This window comes from Crocodylus siamensis, chromosome 1 (assembly GCF_052110815.1).
Source record: "Crocodylus siamensis isolate JL-2025a chromosome 1, ASM5211081v1, whole genome shotgun sequence".
NCBI classification, from domain to species: Eukaryota; Metazoa; Chordata; order Crocodylia; family Crocodylidae; genus Crocodylus; species Crocodylus siamensis.
The window spans coordinates 140141701-140167195 of NC_143395.1; the positions used below are offsets into that span (position 1 = coordinate 140141701).

Genomic DNA, 25495 nt, shown 5'->3' on the forward strand with positions numbered 1-25495 from the left:
AGAGTTTAAAATTGACTGCCCTGCAGTGGCAGCAGCATTTCTGGTCAGATAGTGCTGAGGGAGTCAATTGACTTCATGGCTCTGGATGATGTACCCCATCCCTTCTAAACTCTTAATTCCACAGGCGTTAAGGACCCCCTCCTCTTTGTAATGGTCTTTAAGTTCCACCAATCAAGCTCTCCTTTGTTCTGCCCTACTGCTGTCTGCTAGCTGCTCCTGGCCATGAAGCTTCTATTTCACAGCTCTGCAGATTGTAACTCATTCTCATGAAGCTACATTCGCTTTTGCATCCATTTTAAACTGAATGATGCAACCCCAGGCCCCTAACCTATTAGTAAAGCTTCTCTTTCTTAGCTGGAAAAAATGTGTTGTTTTATACATGACCAAGTTCAGCATCTGCACCCCGCTTTTCAAAACCCTGCCTGTGCCTCAGGTCCATTTCCAATGCAACTAAAAGATGGTTCCTTTTCTCGAAAACCAGATGTCCTTGTTCTTAAAACAGGGGAGTGGACTGTAATCCCAAGTTTCCGGCAGGGGGTCAGTTCTCGTAATCTCCGAGGACTTCCATGCCCATGCTGACATAAAGAGAATCATAAGAGAGAGGACAGTTCTCTGGGGTGTCCCAGTTGGGGTGCATCTAGGTGGTGGAAGTGGCAAGTGTTTTTCCAACCTAGCTCCGCTTTCGTGGTACTCTTGGATAAAGCCTAGAGAGCTAGCCCAGCAGAGCTGCTGTCCAGAATCAGTGCTCCCGTAATGGACCTGAGAGCTCTGTGGAGAGTGCAGGCAGCCCTTGCAGCTTCACTTTGGACACTGGAGCCCACCAAGCCCCGCTGCAGCAGGGCTGCTGCGAGGGGAAGGGGGCGCATCAGCTTCAACTCCTCGGGTTGTAGTTGTCTGTGGTGGCTTGCTGATCCTGCCTCAGGCAGCGGATGGGACTAGATGCCCTTCCAGCCCCACTTTTCTGCAACTTTTATGACTCGCCAGCAGCCCCACGGCCCCTGCTGGTGGCACGGGCGGCCGCCTGCCCCCTGTGGGCAGCGGGGGCGGGCGCGGCGCTGGCGGCTCCCTCTGCCGGCTGCGAGGCGGGAAGGCGCCTTGGCGGAGAGGCGCGGCGGCGGGCGAGGAGCGGCTCCGCTCCCACGAGCCTGGCGGCAGCAGCGACGGGCTACAGCCACCCTCGCCTCGGCGTGCCGCGGGGACTCCCATGCAGCGGCAGCAGCGGGCTCAGCCTCCTCCGTCGGTGGCTCGGGCCCCTTGGCTGGCCGCTGCAGCGAGCGCCGGCCCCGCAGCCCGCCCGCCCTCCCCGCTCGCTCCGGCCGGCGGCCGCTCCCGGCTGCGCCCGCCCCAAGGCTGGGAGCCCCCGGCCCGGCGCTGCTCTGCCCCATGGGGATCCGCGAGTTTCCCGGCGGCGCGGGCAGGGTCAAGACCATAACACTGTAAGTAGTGTGTGTGTGTGGGGCGGGGTGCGCGTGTGAGAGTGAGTGCAGGATGTAGGGCGCAGGGTGCGTGTGTGCGCGCGTGTAGGGTGCGGGGGAGGGTGTACTGAGGGGGGTGTTTGTAGGATGCAGAGTGCGTGTGCAGGATGTGGGGTGCAGGGCGTGTGCCGGGTGCAGCGGGGGCGCACTGAGGGGGGTGGGGGTGCGCGCCGGGGGCATGTGGGGCGCAGGCTGCCCCCGGCCCGGCCCGGCAGCCCCGGCGCGGCCCCGCCCCGAGCCCTCTGGGTCGGGTGCCCTCCGCCCACGGCTGCTCCCCCTGTCCCTCAGCAGCGGCATGAGGCGGTCCCCGGACGTCAGCCCGCGGCGGCTGTCGGACATCAGCCCGCAGCTCCGGCAGCTCAAGTACCTGGTGGTAGACGAGGCCATCAAGGAGGACCTGAAGTGGTCCCGCTCCGTGGAGGATCTCACCAGCGCCTCCGTGGGGCTCACGTCCATCGAGGAGAGGATCCTCCGCATCACCGGCTACTACGGCTACCAGCCATGGGCTGCCAGCTACAACCGTGAGTCCCTTCTTCGTCCCCCCCGGCCCCCGGCTTGCTCTGTTGCAGCCTCTGGCCAAGCTGCCTGGAGGGCACGGGCTTGGCCTGTGGCAGTAGGTGGTGACAGCCAGAGCCCTTCCATCCAAATTTGTATGAGAGGAACAGGTTTTTAGCCCTGGTTCCAGTTCAACCCCCTCAGTAGGTGACTTAAACACCCAGCTGTCTGGAGGGATGCACAGGACCTGAATACAATCCCTGGACCCTTCTCTCACCCCATGCCAACCTCCCAGTTACGGCTCAGGTATGGGGACCTGGGGCCCTCACCAGCCTTGACCTTAGATGAGATTCTGGGGTCTTGTAAGGACTGTGAGCGGGAAGTGATGCTGAACAGGGCAAACTTGTCTGTATTTCATGCTTGGGTTTTAATGTGGCAGTAGGTGGTGACAGCCAGACCTATTCATGAGAAATCTGTGTGATTTTAACTGGTTTAACTGTTTCCAGCTTGGCACCTTTGTGGAACTAAATACAATTTCTCCTGCCCCCCTCCCCATTTTCTTCCCCTCCTCCACCCCAACAAGGTCCATGCTAATGACACAGTTAACTCTCAGCTATTCCCCTTCCTCCCTTTGAGTGGAAAGCTGGAACTCTTTTATATACTCATAGAAAATTAGAGTTGGAAGGGACCTCAGAAGGTCATCTAATCCAACACCCTGCTCAAAGCAGGACCATCACCAACTAGATCATCCCAGCCAAAGATTTGTCTAGCCAAGGCTTAAAAAACTTGAAGTCCAAGAGACTGTAGAACCTCTGGAGTAGCCTGTTCCAGTGTTTTACTGCCCTTCTCATCACAGAGTTTTTCCTAATCTCTAACCTACACTTCCCTTGCAAGTTCTTTGTCTGTCACCAGTCTTGATAAACCTCAGCTGAGGTTGTAAGATTGGGAGCAGGGTGCTAATTTTGTGTATATTTCACACCCATGTTTTAATGTGACAGTAAGTGGATCCATTCAGGACAACCTCGTGTGATATTACTCTTTCTCCTTCCTTGGAAACATCAGCTTTTGCAATGGAGGGATCTGGGGGTGGGGGTTCTGCTTTGGTTCTGGGACTTGAGGAAAATGAAAATTTCACTAGTGGTAGCAGTGGTATAATGTCTTGTAAGTACTTACTACATTCAATGTAGGCTGAAATTTGCTTCTCTAATACAGAAAATGATATTTAAACATTTTATTTCTGCAAACCTTTACTAATTGGAAGGTTTAAAGAAATGTTTTAATGCTCTGCTAAATGGATTTTGCACACATTCTAGTCACCTCTGGGCAAAATTAAGCGTTCTGGTGTTAAGCATATTATGTCCAGTTTGGTACTAAAAATAGTTGCCTTCTGCTCACTGAAACCTTGAGTGAAGTTTACTGATCAATCTATTTCTGACAGTTGCTTTGGGTGCTCTAGGGCTTTGGAACATATACTTGATTTTGAAAATAACACGTTATTTATTTTATTCTACTCTTCCTACTCTTTTAAAAGTACATTTTGTTTTCACAGTAGCTAAACTTGTACCTGAAATAACAATATATCTTTTTTTTACACCCAACACTACTGCTTATTTGCACATTCACAAACTTGGGTGCAAAACTTTCTTTTCATGGACTGTTTACAAAGGAGGTGATACCTTGAATGTGTTTACTAAATCTCTGGGAAATATTTTTAGCCTGTGCTCTGTACATTTCACCCATTTTCATTTTTACCAATGACAATTGCATGTGACAGTTTTTAAGAGTTAATTCACTCTCATGAAATCATCTTTCTGTTGTTATACTGCTCTTCATAACATTACGATTTTCTGTTGTTAAAAGAGATCATGCTACCATAGAGGAATATTTTGATGGGGGTAAAACCTGGATGTGATGAAGAGGGTTTTTTTGCATTCTTAATAATTATGCAGTGTGTACATTGTTAAGATGTTTGCTCTCAGATTTATCAGATTGCCAATGCACTTAGCAATTAAGGGGTTGGGTACAGAAAACATGCAATACAATCTTTTTCAGTTTTCCATGAGCCATTACCAGTTCATTAAAAATTATTGCATTGGTGGTAAAATGTTCATCATACTACTTTTTGCGTAAAAAACATTTTACTCTATTTTTCTCTGACATGATTATTACATAGTGTCTGATTATGCTGCCCTTGCTCCCAGGGAGCAAGCAAATACCTCTTTTCAAGAGTAAATCAATTGAGTTCATTGGAATGATTAATGTAAGGAAAATTATTCAGGTTATTCCCAGGATCAGGCCATGTATGGATGCCAGCTTCCGAGTTGCTTATTACTACTCTGATTTGACACAATGACTAACAGTCCAAATGAATTCGTATTGAACTACCGTGGATGATCTTTCTGAAACAGTAAAGGTCATGCCTGCTATTCAGTTATAACCTATTTTTGATATGTATAATTGCGTTTGTAACAGTAAAAGCTAATTGCAAACTGAAGCTTGGCATTCAGGTTGTGTGTTTGTACAGCAGTTATTCTGAAATAACAAAATGACATATTTGATTTTAATGGTAGGGCATCAATATAAGATGGTATTTTTGTGAAAGAGGAGAAGGACAGAAATAAAGTGTTTAATACAATATATTCACCTATATTGGATGTGTATTTTATAAGTGCATAATTTGATTAACTATACAATACAATGCCAGTCCCAGATTTTACTTTTTTCTTGTCTAAGGTTTGTTTATTTTTGGTTTATGGCCTGTTGCTTACTCTGTAATGAACACCAGTTATCTGTGTATCAGTCAAGAGCATAAACCACTAAAGTATGTAGGAACTCTTTGACCCCACTGTCTACTTTACAACTTAATTGTATTTTTAAACCAGTGAAAGTGACTTGGAATTTCAAGATTTCTAAGACTGCACTGAATTGTCTATGTCCTGACAATTTCAAAGCTGCTAATAAGGCAAAAGGCCCTCTGAGAAACAAGGTAAAGAACCTTAATGAGGTATGAAAAGTTTAGTACTAGCTGTTTCTGCATTTAATGAGCATTGTTTACATTGAGTTTAGCTAAGGGCATTAAGGGCATGCTTAGGTAAATACATAACCTTTTTCAGTACCAAGCTATGACTTAAATGGTGTATACTGTAATTTAACGTGTAATGTGACTACATTTTGTAAGATACAACACTCCATTTTATAAATTGGAGTGATTGAAAGAGAGAGAGAAGAAATGGGTCACTTCTCCCTCTGTGGGTAATATGTAGAGATCTACTCAAGTCACAGCAAGTAAAAGGGATTTTTGAAGGCTGTGTGTGGTGTGCAGAGCCAATTTCATGGCCTTTTTGCAGCAAACCCACCCCTCACCACTGACTGGCCAAAAGGCCCCAATGGTTCCACCCCTGGCTGCTGATTAGCCAAAGTGCTCTCCATTTGCAGGCCTGCCTCTCATTGCTGATTGGCTGAGGGCTGTCTCATACAGCCATACCCCTTGCTACTTATTTATTTATTTAATCATATGGAATACAGCAACTGAATGCCAGAACAAGCTATAAACAAACTATAAAAATCGGCATTAAGAGAGAAGGCTAGAGTGACAGTTTTAGATTTGATACCCATTGCAAAGCATTGTTAGTAGCCTGGTGCAGGTCTTTAGGAAAAGCATGACATTCCTCCATATGTGTGCTATAGCTTGGCTTTTGCCACATTCATATGCGGGGTCTTTAATAAAATCCCATTTATGTAGTAGGTAGTTGCATCTACCTTGTCCTGTATGAACCTTGTTCAATGTTGTCCAACTCCACCTTGGGAAAGCAAAGCTAGAGGGTTTAGATGTGGGTCCATGATAAGAAATTTACTAATTATGTCAATTGTGTTCCAATGCTGGATGCATTTTTCCTTGATGTCAAAGTTTTCATCACTCAGTGTTTTTCCACCCTCCAAAATGGCCTTCTCAACTTAAGCGTTGGCATAGGGGGTCATTACAGGCACCTATACATGTGCCCAGTGCCTGCTCTGACATGTTCTGATTAAAACGTATTAGAGCATACTCAATTAATTGAATCTGCTGGAGCATACTGATTAACATCCTCTAGCAGCCTGTGAATCGTATGTATTTAGCATTTCCATGCTTCAAAATGGTGTTGGAGACACTTTTTAACTAAAGCTTATCAAATGAGCTTTAGTTAAAGCTCCCCCACCACGATTTTGAAGCATGGGATGCTGAATACTTGAGATGGTGTGGGTGTTTTTAATTAGAGCGGCCCCTGAAAGCCACTCTAAAGCTCCCCCTCTACCCTGGAACACATGTAAAGACGTACTGAGTTTTTTCAGAAATTGATAATGAATTGAATGTAAGCAATTTTTTGTAGACTCTAAAATTAGCTTGTTTACAGCAAAGACCAGGAGGAAGAATAGGAGAGAGAACTGACAGCCAAAGAACAGGAGTGGATCTGCAAGTACCTGTTATGAGTCTCATTGTTTCATTCAGTTGAGAGTCAGTCAGGCTGGCATGGACATTTGCGCTCCAAACTAAGGCACGATACTCAGCCACTGAATAAATGAGGCCCTGTTCCAATGTTCTGAGAGTTTCAGCATCGCTTCCCCAACTTGTATGAGCTAGTTTTGAGATGTTTTCACATGTGGCAAGTTTGTTCTTAGTTATGTGTAGATCAGGGATTGTCAACTGGAAATATGCATACCCCTGGGGGTACTTGGGAGGTCCTTAGGGGGTACGTGTGGGTGGGGATGGAGCGCTGCTGCCTCCCAGGAGCAGGGCCAGGGGTGAGTGAGGGCAGTGGCACCCCTCTGCGGGCTGTGCAGGTGCTGCCTGGCTGGCCGGATGTGGAGGAGGGGAGCTTCCCAGCACCCTGTGCTGCCGCTTTCCACAACCCCGTGCTGCTGCTGCTGCTCCACTTCTTTTTTAGTAAGTGTACTCCAGCCCCACATCTGGCTGTGCACCATCCCCTTCCACCCGCTCCCTCCCTCCCGCCTCCCCCCTCCTCCCAGCTCTGAGCCTGGCTGTGCCCCTTCCCCAGCCGCCAGAGGTACACTTACAAAAAATAGTTGAAAACCCCCGGTGTAGATGATGCCTATAGGTGAGACTACAGTCGAGATGGTCTCTTAAATATTTGGAGGTGGATTTATAGTTGACAAAAGTTGATTCTTAGTCAGGTGTTTACCTGGGCATTAGTGAGATTAGCGAGGAGTTAGTTAGGGTACTTCTGGAGAGGCTGGACGTGTTCAAGTCCGCCGGTCCGGACGATCTTCACCCTAGGGTTCTACAGGAACTGGCCGAGGTCATTGCGGGACCCCTGGCGCGGCTCTATGAGCACTCGTGGGGCTCTGGTGAGGTGCCGGAAGACTGGAAGAGGGCCAATGTGGTCCCTATCTTCAAAAAGGGAAAAAAAGAGGACCCGGGAAATTACAGGCCAGTTAGTCTTACCTCAATCCCGGGTAAGCTCTTTGAAAAAATTATCCTGGCACACATCCAGGAGGGCCTTGCGGGGGAATGCATGCTCAGGGGAAACCAACATGGGTTCATCAGTGGCAGGTCTTGTCAGACCAACCTGGTGGCCTTTTACGATCAGGTCACCAAATCATTAGACGCAGGGGTTGCTGTGGATGTAGTCTTTCTGGACTTCCGGAAGGCTTTCGACACTGTCTCTCACCCTGTCCTCATCAAAAAGCTGGGAGACTGTGGTGTCGATGCCCACACAGTCAAATGGGTCGCCAACTGGTTGGAGGGCCGCACCCAGAGGGTGGTAGTGGATGGGTTCTTCTCGACATGGAAGGACGTGGGCAGTGGGGTTCCGCAGGGCTCGGTCCTCGGGCCCGCACTGTTCAACATCTTCATCAGTGACTTGGATGAGGGGGTAGAAAGCACCCTGTTCAAGTTTGCTGATGACACTAAGATGTGGGGGGATGTGGGTGCACTAGAAGGGTGCAATAGGCTACAAGCTGACCTCGACAGGTTGCAACGGTGGGCAGATGAGAATAGGATGGGGTTTAACACTGATAAGTGCAAGGTGTTGCACATGGGGAGGAAAAACCGGCACCACACTTACAGGTTGGGGAACTCCCCTCTTGCCAGCACGGAGACGGAAAAGGATCTTGGAGTCGTCATTGACTCCACGATGAACATGGGCCGGCAGTGTGGGGAGGCAGTCAAGAAGGCCAACCGTACCCTGTCATGCATCCACAGATGCATCTCGAGCAGGTCCAGGGAGGTGATCCTCCCCCTCTATGTGGCACTGGTCAGGCCGCAGCTGGAGTACTGCATCCAGTTCTGGGCGCCGCACTTCAAGAGGGACGTGGACGATATGGAAAGAGTTCAGAGGAGGGCCACTCGTATGATCAAGGGTCAGCAGGGCAGGCCTTATGAGGAGAGGCTATGGGACCTGAACCTGTTTAGCCTCCACAAGAGAAGGTTAAGGGGGGACCTTGTGGCCTGCTACAAACTGGTCAGGGGGGATCAGCAGGTATTGGGGGAGTCCCTGTTCCCCCGTGCGCTGCCAGGAGTGACCAGGAATAACGGTCACAAGCTGGCGGAGGGTAAGTTTAGATTAGATATTAGGAGGCGCTACTTCACAGTCAGGGCGGCTAGGGCCTGGAACCAGCTTCCAGGGGAAGTGGTGCAGGCTCCTAGCCTGGGGATTTTTAAAAGGAAGTTAGATGAGCACCTTGCCGGGGTCATCTGACCCCGGTGCTCTTTCCTGCCAAGGCAGGGGGTCGGACTAGATGATCTACCTAGGTCCCTTCCGACTCTAGCTACTATGAAACTATGAAACTATAAAATGGAATAAACTTTTGTTAGGGCTGGACTTCAAATACTGTTCATTAAAATAGTCTTCTAATTTTGCCAAGTCATTACTGAGTATGGTTTCAATAATGCTAGTCAGAGTCCTGTGCTAGGATGGTGATATGGTTAGCATAAACAAATTTTGTATGAGGAATATCATGTATGTGCCAATGGAAGAGGATGGATACCAGAACAGAGCCCTGTGGTAAACCGTTGTTGATAAATCTGGGTCTGCTTATTTTTCCCATCAAGGCAAACTCTTGAGCTTGTGGTCAAACACAATATTAAACAATATTGTAATAATCTTTTTGCTGATTGGCCAAAAGGACTGTGTGTTATGTGGCCTCATCCCTCACCACCGACTGGCTGAGAGGGCAGCCCTGTCAGAGGCAGTTTTCAGTTATTTCAACATAGCTATCATGTCCTTCCTTGACGTCCTTTTTTTACCAGGCTAGACAAACGTAGTTCCTTTAGCTTTTCACGTAGCTTGCTTTCCCATCGTTTTGTTGTTTTCATTTGCCTCTGGATACTGGTGGTAACTGTCGATCCTCCTGGATCATGGTGTATGCATGAGGGCCACCCAGACCTTCAATGCATATGCCTGGGCAGGAATTTTTGGAGGACTGAAGGATGCCCAGACCTTCCATTCTCTATTTAGGCCACTGAGACAGAATCCAAAGACCAGACTGAGTCCAGATGTTTGGTGTCCCCATGGCTGTAGTTGTATAAGTGTCTGGGAATACAAACCCAGGTCTCCTGTGTGGTAGACAAGGATTCTACCACTGAACCACAAGGAACCCCTCTCTGGATACTCTCCAGTTTCTTAGCATACTTCTGAAAATGCAGTGCCCAAAACTAAACAGAGTCTTCCAGTTGAAGCTTAACCAGCTCTGAGTACAATGGTTCTGTCACCTCCTGAGTCTTTCATGCAATATTTATATGAAAGCAATTCAAAGCTGCATGTGCCGTGTGTGTGTGTGTGTGTTGATTCTTTCTAATATGCACATCTGGAAGAACTCTATACATGATTGGCTATACACCCAGTAAATAAAAATGAGAATAATTATTGGAGTTCATTAATACTGGACTACTCCTGTGGAAACCAATTGGTGATTTAGCTGTTAAATTGTGAACGTAGAAATCCAATTGCCTCTAGTACCCACAGATATTCCTAATAAAATTGGAGTATAGTTGTAGCTGTAATGCTCCAGGAAATGAACAGGAGGCAAATATTTTATCTTTTATATTTTTTAGTGGTATCTTTTATTGGACCACCTGTATAGCTGTGACAAATGTTGGGCAAGCTTTTGGGCACAGCCATACAGTTGATCCAATAAAAGATATCACAGAGCAACCTTTTCAAGAAGCCATGCAAGGCAAATGCTTTGTACCCAAAAGCTTGTCCAACACCTCTCCTAACTCTACATTCTTGTTGCTGTACTGATAGGGCCAGACAGTGAATCTATTGTTTGTAAGGGTGAGAAATTCCTCATTCCTCATGATTTAGTTAGGTTTTTATAAAGAATAGATTATCTACTGTGACTTGCAAAATGTCTTTGACAAATTGCCTCATAAGAGGCTACAAATGGTTTGGGGACAAGGAATAAAATGTTGTCCTGGGTGAAAAACTAACAAGAAGGCTGACTTTTACCACAGTGGAAATTAACTGTGTTTGAAAACACTGTTGGATTAAATAGTCAGTTTTCCTTGTAGCAGAAAGATAAGAGCAGAACGCCTTGGTATCATGTACTGAGTCCAGTATTTATAAATGATCTGAAAAAGGGGCACAAGTAGTGGGAAATGAACATTTGAAGTAGACGCAAACTGATGTAGATTAGTCAGGACCAGAGAGGAGTCTGAAGTACTTCAGAGAGACATAATGAAGATAAGAGAAATGGTGAAATGAAGCAAACAAAATTCAACATCGTAAATGTAAGCAGTGCATATTAAAGGAAAACACTGAAAAGTGCTGAAACACCATCATCGACAGTCCCCCAATATGAGGATGACAGTCTTCGAGTGCTAGACTTCCAGAGCATTGCCTATGCCTAACTATAGCTTTTTTCCTCTCAAACTAGTCATGGCTATGCAAATCACTTTCTCCTCCATTCATAGTCATGTGCATAATAACCCTTCATTCCACTTTGGATCACAACCCACATAGAAACATAATTTTGGAGAATATTTATTTACTTTTAAAAAAAACTTTAAATAAGTTGGATTCATTAACAAATAATAACAGATCCTACATTAAAAAAACACTACCATTCCCCCTAATGGTATAAGACAGAAACCAATCACCCTCCAACAGTGCTACCACAGCTCAAATCAATGTCCACAGAAGTCCTGTGCTCCCTTCCCACTTCAGTCCATGACAGCTCCCCAAAACCTCTGTCAATGTAAGCTTCCTTTTTTTTCATCTCCCTACATCTCTGTATATTGTTTAGTGACTTTTGATACAGTTTACAAGGTGGTAAGAAGATGATCTATCAGATCCTTCTGGTGCATTAGCAAATGGTCCATGGACCTTAATTCTAAAATTGGTGTAAAAGCCAGAGGCTCAAAACAATTAATGAAAATATTCATAAGTCTGTCCATTGACTATTACTTGCTCACATGAGAGAGGGCCTGTAGGGCTATGCTGTCAACAAAATATCACAGGTCTGCTTTACTCTGACTTTTTAAAAATTATCTTAATCTTCACATGTTCCTTCTCAAGAGTTTACAGAAACAGGATCCTATGTTAGTTCTTTCCAAGAGGAACTATCATTAATCATATATTTTTTCATAGTCTAGTACAGCTGAGCCTTGACCTGGCTGTGGACATTAAGCATCACCACAGATGTGTTCTATTTTCATTTAAGAAAAGAAAAAAAATTACTCAAAAATAAGCACAGATTTTTGTAGTCTGAAAATGCATAACTTAACTTCAATATGCTTGCAGTGTTTCAGAGGTTTGTTTGGGTTTTTTTTGGGGGGGGTTGATAACATAATCTAATTAGGCAGCATTATGAGATTAAAGCTATGCTACTTTCTGACTGACAGCGATGTCATTTTCTTTTGAAATATATTTCTTCCCTAAGCCCAAAATGGGTTTAGTATGTTTTTCATTTTGGTACTGTTCTGTCTTTATTAGGGCTGTGCAAAATTTTGCCGGCTGTTTCATTTTGATGCTGTTTTGACTTGTTTTGAGCTTGAAACGGCAAAATTGAAACAAAACAAAGGGCTTTGAAACAGCCTCGAAATGAAACGAGGGCAGTCGAAACATTTTGAAACTCAGGCTGAGCTTGCCTGCAGGGAAACAGAGAATAAGGAGATGGAGGGGGAAGAAGGGGGAAGGACTGCTCTCATATTGACTGTATAGCTGGCCAGTGACTGTGATACTTCCCTGAGGTCCTTTCCAATACCAGTGCTCTGAGGGAGGGATGGAAAACACAGTGTCACCCATGTCATGGGTTTTGCTTGTCAGCAGCCTGAGGTGCAGTTTCCCAGAAACCCCTGCACCTATCTCCTTGAAACTTGGCAGGCTTCATGGCCTCAGAAGTGGCTACTATCTCTGCATGTTTCATGCGAATCAGGCAAGTAATGATGAAGTTATATTTGTGCCTCCCCATTATAGCCTGTGGGCATAATGTTGAAAAGGCAAAACAGTTTTGACAAAACAAAATGGAACAGTGGTTTTGAAACCAAACAGAACTCTAAATGAAACTCTGTCCCATCAAAACAGAAGTCAAAACAAAATGGTGCTGTTTCACACAGCCCTTGTCTCTATCCTTATTTTAATATTCAGCTTGTTTTGTTGTACAGATGTGCGCACTATCTACAGGTTATTAATGGAAAATAAAGATGATTTCATTAAAATGGTCTCTCTAAAATTGCAAAATATTCTCCTGTAAATTTGTTTTTGTTTGTTCTTTTCAGGCTGTGCAAATAATTTGCAACAAATAAATTAGTCATCATATTTTGCCTCTTTCCATTCAGTTGCAAGTAATCACTGATGCAGATGGAAGGAGCTCCATTTCTGTAATCACTAGAAGCTGATGGTGGATGAGGTCAGCTGTTCTCTCCATACAGCTTAGGAGAGAACACCTGTACTGGCTAAATGATTGAAAATGGAAGGTCACTTAATATAAGAAGAGTGGCCAGGGGCAGAACCGGGGGCGGGGGGGTCTGGTGGCATGGTCACACTCCCTTTCGGCTTTGTGGCACATGCACAGTGAGCTCTCTGAGTTTACTGGCATGTCGGTGAAGCTCACACCTGAATTCCTCAGGTGCCATGAGCTCTGAATTAATCAGATGATCGATGGAGGCTCTGGCCAAAGCTCCTGCTTTCATACAGATGGAGCCCAAATAATGAGCGCTGCCGCTCATCCCCTTTTTTTCTCCTGCTACTAAGTTCAGGAGAGGGGCTAGGGAGGAAGGGAAGGGGGATGACAGCAGCACTGTTCACCCCCTGGGTTACACTGCCATGTGAAAGCAGGGGCTCTAGCCAGAACTATATGGATCAGCTGGTGAGCTCAGAGCTCACAGTGCAATCAGAGTTACAGCAGAAGCTGTGCTGACATACCAGTAAATTCAGATAGCTCACTGCACATACACTACACAGCTGAAGTGGAGGTTTAGCTATACTCTCTCATCCTGATCTTGGAACTGCTCATGAGGCTGGGCATGGATCCAGCATCCCATTGAACTGGAGTGAGAGGGCTATAGTATTGTTTGTAGCATAAGGAATATGGTCCATGTGATTCTCAGCATTGACGTTCTGTTACTGTTCCCCAGCATTCATCCTAACTCCTTCTTGCTAGGAATCCTCCTGTCACTGATCATATTCCCTTCAATAATTCACAGAAAGCAAACACACAAGAGAGATTAAAACAGTCAAAACATTTAATATTCAATATTTGTGGAAATATTTTTGCAAATATTTGCCTGTCTGTAAATGTAAACCTTGTAGCGATAGTATCTGAGCCAGATTCTACTCCGAGGCAGACAAAAAATGACTTGCAGGCCTTATCCAGCTTGCCAGGCAATTTCATCTGGCCCAATTCACGGTATCTGGCCTGACCCTGGGCTGCCCCTGCTGTGCTCAGATGGGACCGAGTTCTTGCCTGCAGGACAACCTGGCTGTGTAGGTGAAAAAGTAGGGAAGTGGCAGAGGAAGGGCAGCAGTGGTGGTGGACAGGGGCTGGGGAGTGATGGTGGTGACAGGTGAGGTAAGAGTGCTTACAGTGGCAGGTGAGAGTGAAGTGGCAGCTGTGTGGGAGTGTGGGTCCTGTGTGAGTGCCCTGGGGCTGGGGTTGGAGTTAATGGGGACCCAGGATGGGGTAGGAGGAGTGTGGCGCTCAGGCCAGCAGGGGTGCTGTGTCCTCCTGGCTCCATTTTGCTGGGCTTGCATGAGGTTTCCAGGTTTTCCACCTGAGCCTCATGCCTCCGGGAGCTGACGGCCTGGCCCTGCTCACTGTTATGTGCAGGCCATGGGAACAGCAGGGAATTCAAGGCTATGGAACCAAACCAGCTCTACCTCTTTCCTGCAGCCTTGGTCGAGCCCCATGACCTGTACTGCTGTCTTAATTGAACGGGGCTTTGCCTGGTGGTGCAGGACTCAGGTATGTGAGCCCTGCATGATGGAACCAGCAGCCTATCCATGTGCAGTCCTGGGGCTCACTGGGACCACGTGCCACTGGGGGATTCTGCCTGCTGATGAAGATGGTAGCAGGGTCTGTGTGCAATAGGGGAAGCCTCACACACACCCCACACCCAAAATCCCAACACCCCCCCCAGCCAACCTTCCCCTCTACACACCCCACAACCCCCCTTACACCCACAGGCCACCTTAAATCCCATACCCACCCACACTCGCACATCCCCACAAACACTCCCCCACAAACCCCCATACCCCCACATCCACACACTCCCACACACACATCCACAAATCCCATACCCATCCATCCACCCATACTCCCCCCACAATATACAAGAGTAAGACTTCATTTTAGCAATTATGAAATCACCTCTATATACACAATGCAAACATACACAAATTAGAATAAAATATTTTTTGACATAAAATTAAAATATGTTATTGTAGATGTTTGATTTTTACTATATAATTTGGGGTTTTTTTCTGGTTCTAAGCTGGCAAACCCCCTTTCCAAAAGGAATACTTCTGGTGGCTAAGGTCAGGGTTGGGAGGCAGGACATCTGGTCCCAAGATGGCAACCAGGGGCTGGGCACCTGTCAAGGAGTGGGGCTACCCTTGCAGCCCTCAACAGCTCACCAAAATTCATTAAGCGGCCCTCCAGCTGAAAAATTTTCCTACTCCTGTTCTACTGGGTCCTTGCACTTTGGAAGTAGGGACAGGAAAAAGAGGACTTGACATGCAAGATCCTGTGATATCCAGGATGTTCTTGAGCAGTTTTCTTTTTCATTGCCAGGAAAACTTGTTTTTAGGTCAGCTGTTGCTATGTCATTTGCAAATGATACCTGTACATGCTATAAATAAGTGCTAAAGACCATGATTTTATAACCAATCTTGGCAATATTTCACATTCTCTTTAAATTTACAGCTTCTTAAAGCTGCTATAAAGTAACTGAAAATATCAACTTTCTTTTGAAGAAAGAAGTAAGTTTCTAGCTGTGGAGATAGCTGGGGAAAAACAGACATCTAACCCAGATCCACCCTACAAAGAGCTGAGACTATATGGCTTTTTAATCTCATGATTTTAAAGCTGATTTTATGGTGTCTGGGGTCCAAACCATGATGTTCTGAACATCTAAAACTGGCAATACGGATATAGTGATGGTCATTCCCTAGGACAGGGACAGAATGGTTAGTCCCGCAGGTAAAAATTGCATCTTGGTATCAGTTCTTAGCACCAGTCTACCCTTCCTCCACTCCATACTCAGACTTGATAGTAACTTAAATAAACTATGAGCTTTATCAATCATATCTGCACTGTATGATTGTTCATACAGCAATCAACCAACTTCCAAAGCTGTTTCTTCAAGGGCACTGGCCTCATTATAAATGGATTCTCTGGGGAAAAAATCCTCTTATATTCCAAAGTTCTAGTCATAAATCTGAAGTGGATGTTCCAGGATGCACAGTAATCATCCTCATCTGTGATAGTCTTGTTCATCCCACCTTATGTAAGGAATAGAAGATGAACCCAAGGGACTTCAATACATAGGATAATTCCACAGGCCACTTAGAGTATGAGGCATATGGCAATCAGTTGCTAATATGTAATATAAATGTTAAAGAAAAAAGTCTGAAAGAAGGAGATAGAACTGGATATAAATATTTTGATTTTTAAAAAGGAATTACAACAGAAAAAAAACAAGGATTTGGTTTTGTCTGGAACCATCAGAACTCTTTTTCTTTCTTGCTCTGAATACGAGAACTCTGTTGTTCTGCTAGGACACTGACCCCATTAATCAAAATCTGATGAATACTTTAAATTGTCTGCCAGGACAGCAACATTTTCATTGTGATTAGTTGAGGCTGACTGCTATATATATATAATAATTCAGATGTCTAGTTTAATATATATATATTAGGCCTGTGCAAAGTGGCTAGTATTCGATTCGAATTTGGCCAATTCCGGGGACAGTGATTTCAATTCAATTATTCGTATCACTGTCCCAAGTCAATTCAGCCAAATGTGATTCGCAGATTCGGCTGCAGAGCTGAATCAAACAGGTCCCATCCCCCGCCTGCTCTCCTAGGTTACCCTGCCCAGCCCCAGCATCCCAGCACTTAAAAAGAGCTCTGCACTCACTGGCTCCTGCCAGGCGGGGGGGGAGGGGGGGCATCCCCACTGCCCCATGCTGCATGGGGGGTGGGGAGGGCTCTGTCATGAGCCCCAAGTGGCCCCAATGGCTGCTGCAGCATCTGGTGAGTGCGGAACTTTTTTTTTTCTTTTTAAATTGCCAGGATGCTGGGGCCAGGCAGGGCAGCCATTGATGGGGTTGGGAGAGTGGGCAGGGGTTGGGGGGCACTCAGGGAGGCTGAGGGAGCAGGCAAGGGATGGGGCCTCGTGGGGGGGTCCCCCCATGTTTCAGTGGGGGGGCAGTCCCCAAATCTCCAAATCTTTTCTGAATTGATTCAAAGGCTTATCGCCAATCAGGGTATGCATGTGCTGTCACGGAAAACTATGTTACAATAGTGAAATCAATACAATTTCTCCCACCAGTAAGATTAAACAGATACGTACATGTTTCCAGGAATGGAGCCTAAGTTAACACTGAAAATATAGTATTACTTGGAGCTGAAACTCGCTTCCTTCTTTTTAAATTTGGAGGACACGTTCACACATGTAGGCATGTACACTTGCAGCAATTGAAATAGAAGTGGTGCAAATTTGAGCTGGGGCTTTTTGCTTCAGTTGACGTGCCTGGACATGCACTTTGGTGTGGTGCACATTGTGTCACTTAGGGCAAAATAACACATCCTGGCTCCTCCCGGATCTGCAGCCAGGGAGTGCTAGAACCTGGGGCCAGCAGTGTAAAAAGCTGCCGTGTGCTGGCCCCATCAGTACAAAATGTTGCCCTGGCAAGTAGCTCAGGGCTACTTGCTTTCAGGAGCTTCTGGGGCCCATCTAGGTAGTACCTGGGGACACTATCCCTTGTGCAAGCTGGACTGCTGAATCAGCCCTGAGAGTTCCTTGCACCCTCTACCCACTGCAGCAGCCTGGCAGTGGGAGCTGTTGCCTGGCTGTGACCTGACGCGCACCTGCCAGACCCAGATGGGGACTACACAGCCAGTAGAGTCATGCCTCTCTGAGCCAGCTGCCAGCAGGCTGTGGTTGCAGAGTTGGCCTTTGTGCAGCACTACCACCATGTGTGCCCCTGCCCAGCCATCTGGGCAGCTATTGCCCGGAGGAGGTTCCCAGCATGGTGGCCTGCTATGAACTGTCAAAGCATGTACTCCTGGCTCCAGTTGGCCAGGAGGTCAGTCACGTCCAGCTGGGTCCAAGGTGCCAGCTCTGAGCAGGCTCCCCTGCCTGGGTCCTGCTACTTGCCTCACTAGCAGGAATTCTGATGTTTCCTATTTGAAAACTGAAAAATCTCTACTAAAAAAAAATCCCAAAGTCACTCTGTAAAATACCCTGAAATCCATGTTCCTCCACAATTAAAACAAAAAACCACTATATATAGAGAGAGAGCAAGACAGCAAGAGATAGAGACATCAAGCAGTTGGGCAATGTTTTATTGCTTTAATGCTGTAGATATCTCAATTTGGAAGCCTACCAGTGCCTATATCATCATAATAGAATGAATTCTAAATACCTATATGTTTTGCTGTTTTCCTTTGGTTTTCTTACCACAGAGCATTTAGAGCTCCCCCTGACTCCTTCATTAACCAGGACATGGGGACAGCTGCCCCTGTAGCCAAAGTGCCTACCAGCATGTCTCATCCTGTCTGGCAGCTGGGCACGCAGGGTATGTGCTGGGGGGGATGTGGGGTTTGCATAAGGGGGGTGGGAGGATGTTGATGGCTCTGGAGGGATGTGGGGGGAGCTGTGGAGTGTGTGGGTGGGTCGTGGGGGGCCTGCTCGGGAGGAGTGGGTCCCCTGCCTCCCCACAAGGTGCAGCCCCCCACAGCTCATGGACTGCCCCCCCACAGGAGCTACTACTCCTCTCCCCCTTAAGGGCCCACATGCCTCACCCCTGCTTGCTCCCCCAGGCCCCCAGATTGATGCCCTGCCCATCCCCATCCCCTGCTTGCATCCCCAGACCCCACGATTGCTGCCCCACATGGCCCCAACTTCCCACTACCTAATAAATAAATAAATAAATAATAAATAATAAAATAAAAAAGCCCCACACTCACCAGCAGTAGCAGCAGCTGTAGGGCTCACTGGGGCCTCCTGGCAGAGCATGGGACAGCGGGGACCTGCCCTGGCCTCCTGGTATCCGCACAGCCTCTGTCCTATTGAGCAGGTGCGGGCTGGATCAGCAGGGCACCATGCAGCTTCACACACTGTTGGGCATCTGGGGCTGCTGCAGCTGTCACCTGGAGCCTGGCACCACTCAGCCTGAGTGGCCTCAGCTGACAGTGCACAGAGCCACATGGTGCCTTGCCAACCCCAGCTGCACCTGTGCGATAGGCAGTGGCAGTGCTGATACCAGGCAGCAAGGGCCCATCTCTGCTGTCTGCCCCTGTCCCATGATGTGTGGGGGGGGGAGCTCTGCCAGGAGGCTCCAGTGATCCTGATGGCAGCTGCTACTGCTAGTGAGTGCAGGGCTTTTTTTGTTTTACTTTTAATTGCCAGGATGCTGGAGCTGGGTGGGGCAGCGATGGGAGAGCTCTGGGGGGCAGGCAAAGGATGGGGCTGGGTAGGGAAGTGATCAGGTGTCTCAAGGACAGGTGGGGGATAAGGCCTGGTGGAACAGCAATGGGGGAGGGTTTGGGGGCAGGCAGGGAATGGGGCTGGGTGAAGCAGCGATCAGAGGGGCTCAGAGCAGGTGGGGGATAGGTCCAGCAGGGGTCCTCCCATGGTCACCCACCCCCTCCTCCAGCCCCACTCTCACCCCTTACTTACCAGCATGGAGCTTGCGTCCAGCTCCCTGCAGCTGGCATACTGCCTACCCTGCACAGGCAGGCAGCGTGCTTCAGCACTGGGGCGAGGACCAGCCATAAAGACACTTTAGCTGGCTACCAGAGCATCTCTGTGGAGGACCTGAGCCTCTGTTTGTCTCAGGGCATGGTAGTGGACCGTGCCCTGCCCCACTTTTTTTGCCCGGGGTATTTTTTTACCCCTGGATATCCAGGGATTGAATTTTGTCCCCGTACTGCTCCTGCGTGCACCCCTTGCAGCATTTCAAAGGGCTTTGAGACGCTACAAGAGGCATGTGCGTGCTTGTCTGGATGTGCCCAGAGAGTTTAAAAACCTCTCAGTAAGTAATTTGTTAAATCCATAATGCTATTACTAGAAACGCAGAATGGTCTATTTTAAATGGAGTAATAGTTAGAAAGGAAATTCATTTTCTAAATGAAGTAGTGGTTGGGGGGATAATTAAAATTATGAAAAAATGCTTATTTTTCAGATCACATTTATGCAAAGTTTATTATGTCATCTTTTGTCTGTCTTTATCAAAGGATTCCCACTTAATTATGATGATTTTTGTGATCATTTTGAAAAGCATTGTCTTCATTTGCAACTTGTTAAATTGACTTTTAATAAGGCAGCATAGATGTGCAAGGTAATGGCTTGAGATGTAGGCAAAATGTGAATTTATTTATAATTAGAGATAATGTTCAGCCATGTAAAAGAAGAGTTTATTTAAATACATAGGCACAATGGGTAAAAGCACACTTGCATTTCTTGCCAGGGAAAGCCTGTTTTCCTGGGATCCTACAGATGTATTAAACCCATTGTCCCAACTTTAAGTACCTACAAAGTATGCAAGATAAAATATGCTAACACATTCTCCTTCCCCTCCCCCCACCCAAACAATGCTGTGTAGTCAGGTTAATTGCCAGAGAGATGACATAAGTTCACAGGAAAGGGAAGGGACTTTGGAAAGACTGGAAGGGACCTTGGAAGTCATCTAGTCCAGCCCCTTGCTCAAGGCAGGTTCATCCCTGACTAGACAATTCCACGCAAGCATCTATCTAACCAGCTCTTGAAAACTTCCAAGCATGGAGATTCCACAATTTCTCTAAATAATATATTCCAATGCTTGACTTCCTTCATAGTCAGAAAGTTCCTCCTAATCTCCAACATAAATTTTCTTTGCTGAAGCTTCAGGCCACAGCAATTCGAATCACTGTCCTGAATCAATTCAGCCAAATCTGATTCGGTGATTTGGCCGCTGCTGAATCTCCAAATCAAACAGGCCCCATCCCCTGCCCGCTCTCCCAGTTCTGTCAGTGGCTGCCCCACCTGGCCCCAGTATCCTGGCTCTTAAAAAAAAAAAAAAAAAAAAAAAAAAAAAAAAAAAAAAGCCCTGCACTCACTGGGTCCTGTCAGGTTGGGGGGGGGGGAAGCGGGGTGATACCCACTGCCTCCTACTGCCCCAAGCTGCATTTTTAAAGGTTTTTTCTTTTTAAAGAGCTGGGATGCTGGGGCCGGGCAGGGCAGCCATTGATTGAAGCTGGGAGAGCAGGGGAATTTCAGGGGGGCTGGGGAAGGAAGGTAGGGGATGGGACCTGGCAATGGTCCCCACAATGGTCCTTCCCCCCTCTTACATCCCCCCCTTCCCCCTACTTACCGGCACGGAGTCCAGGTCCAGCTTCCTGCAGTGGCGAGTGGGGACTGTCCGAATCTCCAAATATTTTCCAAATTGATTGAGAGGCTTCAAATTGATTTGGACTTTTTTATTGGTCTCCTGATTCAATTTGGATTCAGATATTCAGCCACCGAATTGGGCCGAATCTCCTCTGAATCGAATCAGCACTGGAAACTTTGCACAGCCCTACTACATAAACCTGTTTCTTTCAACCTTTCTTCCTAAGCTATGTTTATGAGACCTCTAATACTTTTTCTTGCTCTGCACTGGACTCTTTCCAAAATATCCACATTCTTCTTGAAGTGTGAGGCCCAAAGCTGTACACAGTATTCTCACCAGTGCTGAGTAAAATGGAAGAATTGCTTCCCTTGATTTGCAAGTAAAACTCCTGCTGATACATCTCAGGTTGCTGTTGATTTTTTGGCAACAAGATCAAGTTGTTGGCTTATATTTAATTTATGGTCTGCCCCACGTCCTTCTCTGCAGTACAAGCCAGTCATTCCTGGGCTGTATTTATGCATTCAATTGTGCCTACCCAGGTGCAGGACTTCACATTAGTCCTTGTTTAATCTCATCAGATTAATTTTCCCAGTCTATCCAGGTAATTCTGGATTCTAGCCCTATTGTCTCAAGTGTCTGTGACTCCACCCAATTTGGTGTTGTCCACAAGTTTGCTAAAGACGTACTCAATCCCATCATGCAAATAATTAATGAAGATACTAAACAGCACCTGCCCCTGGACAGACCCCTGAAAAACCCCACATGATACCTCCTCCCAACTGGATATTAGCCATTGATAACTGTTTGCTGAGTATGATGATCCAATAAGTTATGTATAAACCTTACAGTGCCTGCATGTAATCTGTATTTCTATAGCTGGTTAATGAGCATGTTGTCAAAAAGATGTAAAAAATGTGTAAAAGGCTTTGTGACTTCTTTTGTGTTCCGGAGTTTAACTTGGATCAATCAGAACTGCTTCCAATGAGTCATCTATTTATACCAAAAGAGGCAAAAATCTTTTCCCTTCCTAAGGCTATTCTGCACCATTCTTTTCCAGTGGTGTGCAAATCAGGTTTAAAGGTGTCTTAACTATATTTCTGCTCATACCAGGGCTATGATCTGGGGGAGATGCTACTTTACAGTAACCTATAGTGTAATGGCCTGTTGGGGGCTTTGCTATGTGGAACAGGTCAAAGCTAACTTGAGGCTGCTCTAATTTGCATCAGAGGAAGAAGTGGGGTAGAAGCATGATATGAGCCACATTTACCCCTGTCTGTGATGCTCATGCTCCTCTCCTGCTGCAGCTGAAAGGCTAACCTTGCATCCTATGTTTTCATCTGGAAGCTGCAGCTATGGACTTTCTTTTTATTTACTTAATGGCTATGTGTCCTCGAACAATAGTAAAGAACAAAAATTCAGTAGTGTTGCATCACCAGCATGTAGCTCCTGCTATATTAAGATACCTGACAAATGACAGTTTGGGCTTTTACAATACAGTATTTGTTTATTTTTTTCTCTTGGTATTTTGGAAAGCTCTCAAACCCCCAGGTGAGCATCCTGCTAAGAGACAATGCATTTAGTAGATCCATTTATTACCAGTTTTTCACATACGTGATTTTCTGCCAGTTCAGTCTACCTTATGCCATCTTATTTTCCTTTTTAATTTAGCTGAATTAAGCAGATTGCTGTTGCATTTCTCCTCTACTGGCTCCTAGTAGTTTGCTTTCATTGATTTGTCTGGTCAACTTAAACATTAACTTATTTCTAAAAATTCTATGTTCTACATTGCTACAAGTATGTAGGTGCCAAATAATAACCAAGTATATATTGTAATATATAATATATAAATGTAGTAATATATAAATGTATATATTAAGCCATTAGTATAAAATATATGCAAAGAAGTAGATTAACTCACTAGCCAGTAAATTACAGCAACTAAATTTATAGCCTCTGAGGCTCATACAGACACAATGGGTATAAGTGAAATGCTTGCATATTTTTCACATAGCCATTGATTTTGCACACACCTATATCACAAGTACAATGCAGATACTATTGAGATTAAAAAATGTGCAGAACCAAAGCTTTAGATTGTAAACTCTTCTTAGCAAAGATCAGTTCTTTGGTACTTTTTTTGAACAGTTGGCTTGGGCCCTGTGGTCTTAATCAGAATACAGATAATAAGCTGATCAGGTAAAATGTGTTTTTTTTTTAAATGCCACATTTCCCCTTCTCCCCTCTCCCTGGAGGCAAAAGATAATATTATGATCATAGGAAAGTGGGACTGGAAGAGACCTCATGAGTTCATTTAGTCTAGACCCCTGCTCAAGGCAGGCTCATCCCTGACTAAACTATTACAGCCAAATGTCTGTCTAAACTGCTCTTGAAGATTTCCAGGGATGGGGATTCCACAACCTCCCTAAGTAGCCTGTTCCAGTATTTAACTACCCTCATGGTGAGAGACTTCTTGATCTCCACCCTAAATTTCTTCCACTGCAGTTTGAGGCCATGGCTCCTCGTTCTGTCCCCTACAGCCACAGAGAATGGAGGTCTGTCAGTTCCTCTGCTAGATTTTTACAATGGAAATATCACTGATGTGGTTCTCACCTCTGCTCTGGTATTATCAGGGGTGGATTAATGCATAGTCCATGGAGTCTGGGCCTAGGGGCCCTGCCAATCAGGGGCACCAGGGGCAGCACAGGTCAGGTAGGCATCCAGAGCAGGCAGTGTACGCCTCCTCCCCAGAGGCTAGGGGGAAGTGTGGGGCTCTGTGTGGATGGTGGCAGCTTCCTGGGGCCATCTGTTGCCAGGAGGCCCATGGGTATCTCTGCCTCCACTTCTGCTCTCTCCCATCTGTGGGTGGCCACCACCACCAACACCTCTGGGACAGGACAGGGTGGACGGCAAAGGGGTGAGCTGGCAGCCAGGGGCAGTGTGGAGCCCGTTTCCCCCTCCCCCATGGCTATGGCCTGTCCTACAGTCCTGGGGAACCACAGCCCCTGCTGCATGACGCCTGCTAAGCGGAGGAGCTGGGTTGAGTTGGGGCCGGGGCCGGGGCCACCTTCACCTCAGCAGTGCTTGCACCCCCTGGCTTGCCCTGGACATCCAGAGGAGGCCAGGTAGGCCTAGTTCCAGCCCCCTGGTGGGTACAGAAGGAACCTGCCCTCGTCTGGTGGGGGGCTCCCAATTTTCTGTTTGCCCAGAACCCCAATAAATCTTAATCCACCACTGGGCATTATACAGCTTCAAAAACACTGGGCTGGTGAAAATACTAATGCTCTGTAAGCATTAATATAATATTGCCTGGGTTAGGATTCCCTTAACACATGCTCTGTAGAACAAGAACTCTTTCTGCCTCCAAAGGACCCCCTGGCAACATCTGTTTTATTGGGAGTACTGGAGTCGAAATGAAGGCTGGGGAGCATGTGAGTGAGGCTATATTATACGCAATCACAAACATTCTGGACAGGAGACTGTGGGAAGATTGCTGTAACTTGGACAGGTCCTCAAGTCTGCCTAAGTTACGTTAGGGGCTGCAGAGCAGAAAGACACAATGATGGCTTGAAGCCCACTTAACCCCTCTGATCTTCTGGCTTGCAAGTTCAGTGAGGAGTCTCTTATTGGTACAGCACTGAATCTTTTCCCAGCATTTTTTTTTGAAAGCTGTTTTCAGTGCTTGGAAGGTCTGAATGGCAATGTCACAGGAGTCTAAATCAGAATGGCAATTTTTCCAGCTATGAATTTCTGGGGAAGGAAGATCTGGATCTTAATCTCTGCTGTTTAGTAGAACAGTCAGTTAGAAAAGTCATTTCACAATAGGCCCATACATAATCATGCAGGAGGTCCCATAATAGTGACCTTTCTCTTTGTCTCTCACAATGCTGGCAGAACCTTCCACATTTTGAAAGGCAGATGCCACTGTGTTTTGATAGAGTAATCACATATATTTCTCTGCCCCTACTTCATGCATGCAAGGCCAGTTACATCAACCAAAGGGAGGCATCTTTCTCTTGATCACTGGCCTCCCCAATAGCCCTTTTTATAAATGTGTTTGCATAGAAAGAGAAAGAGATCCTTTTCCTGATTGGTTGTTAATAAAAATTAAGTAATTATTATTATTTTCAGCTGCTATTAATTTTCTGATGTTTTTATGATGCTAGACCCGTAGAGTTTACCTTTAACATATAATCCAACTTTTTCACAGAGACCTTCAACTATGTGTTAACAGTTCAGCTACAGTGTTCTTCATTTGTACCAGCTCATTTTTCACACTGCAGAAAGCACATTAATATATATGCTACTTTCATAGACATCAGCATTTCTCTATATCAAAGAAAAATGGGGAACAAATCATAGTAGTAACATGAAAGAGAATTGTTTTTAATAGAACTTGGTCCTGTATTTTGTATTGGAAGCAGCATTTCTGAATACTTTTGTGGTGTACACACCAGAAATTAACTTTCATTGAAAATAATTATAGCAAATAATA

At 46.1% G+C, this 25495-nt stretch overlaps 1 protein-coding gene across 1 annotated transcript in view; it reads left to right on the forward strand.

Annotated features, from left to right (window-relative positions):
- The first annotated feature begins 1114 nt into the window (after positions 1-1114).
- The window catches only part of SLC35F3 (solute carrier family 35 member F3), a 314186-nt gene continuing 289805 nt past the window's right edge, over positions 1115-25495 (forward strand). Inside the window, exons 1-2 of the mRNA XM_090044278.1 lie at positions 1115-1436; positions 1764-1996. Coding sequence (XP_089900404.1) covers positions 1384-1436; positions 1764-1996 — 286 coding nt within the window. The 5' untranslated portion in view covers positions 1115-1383. The remainder of the gene's footprint in view (positions 1437-1763; positions 1997-25495) is intronic.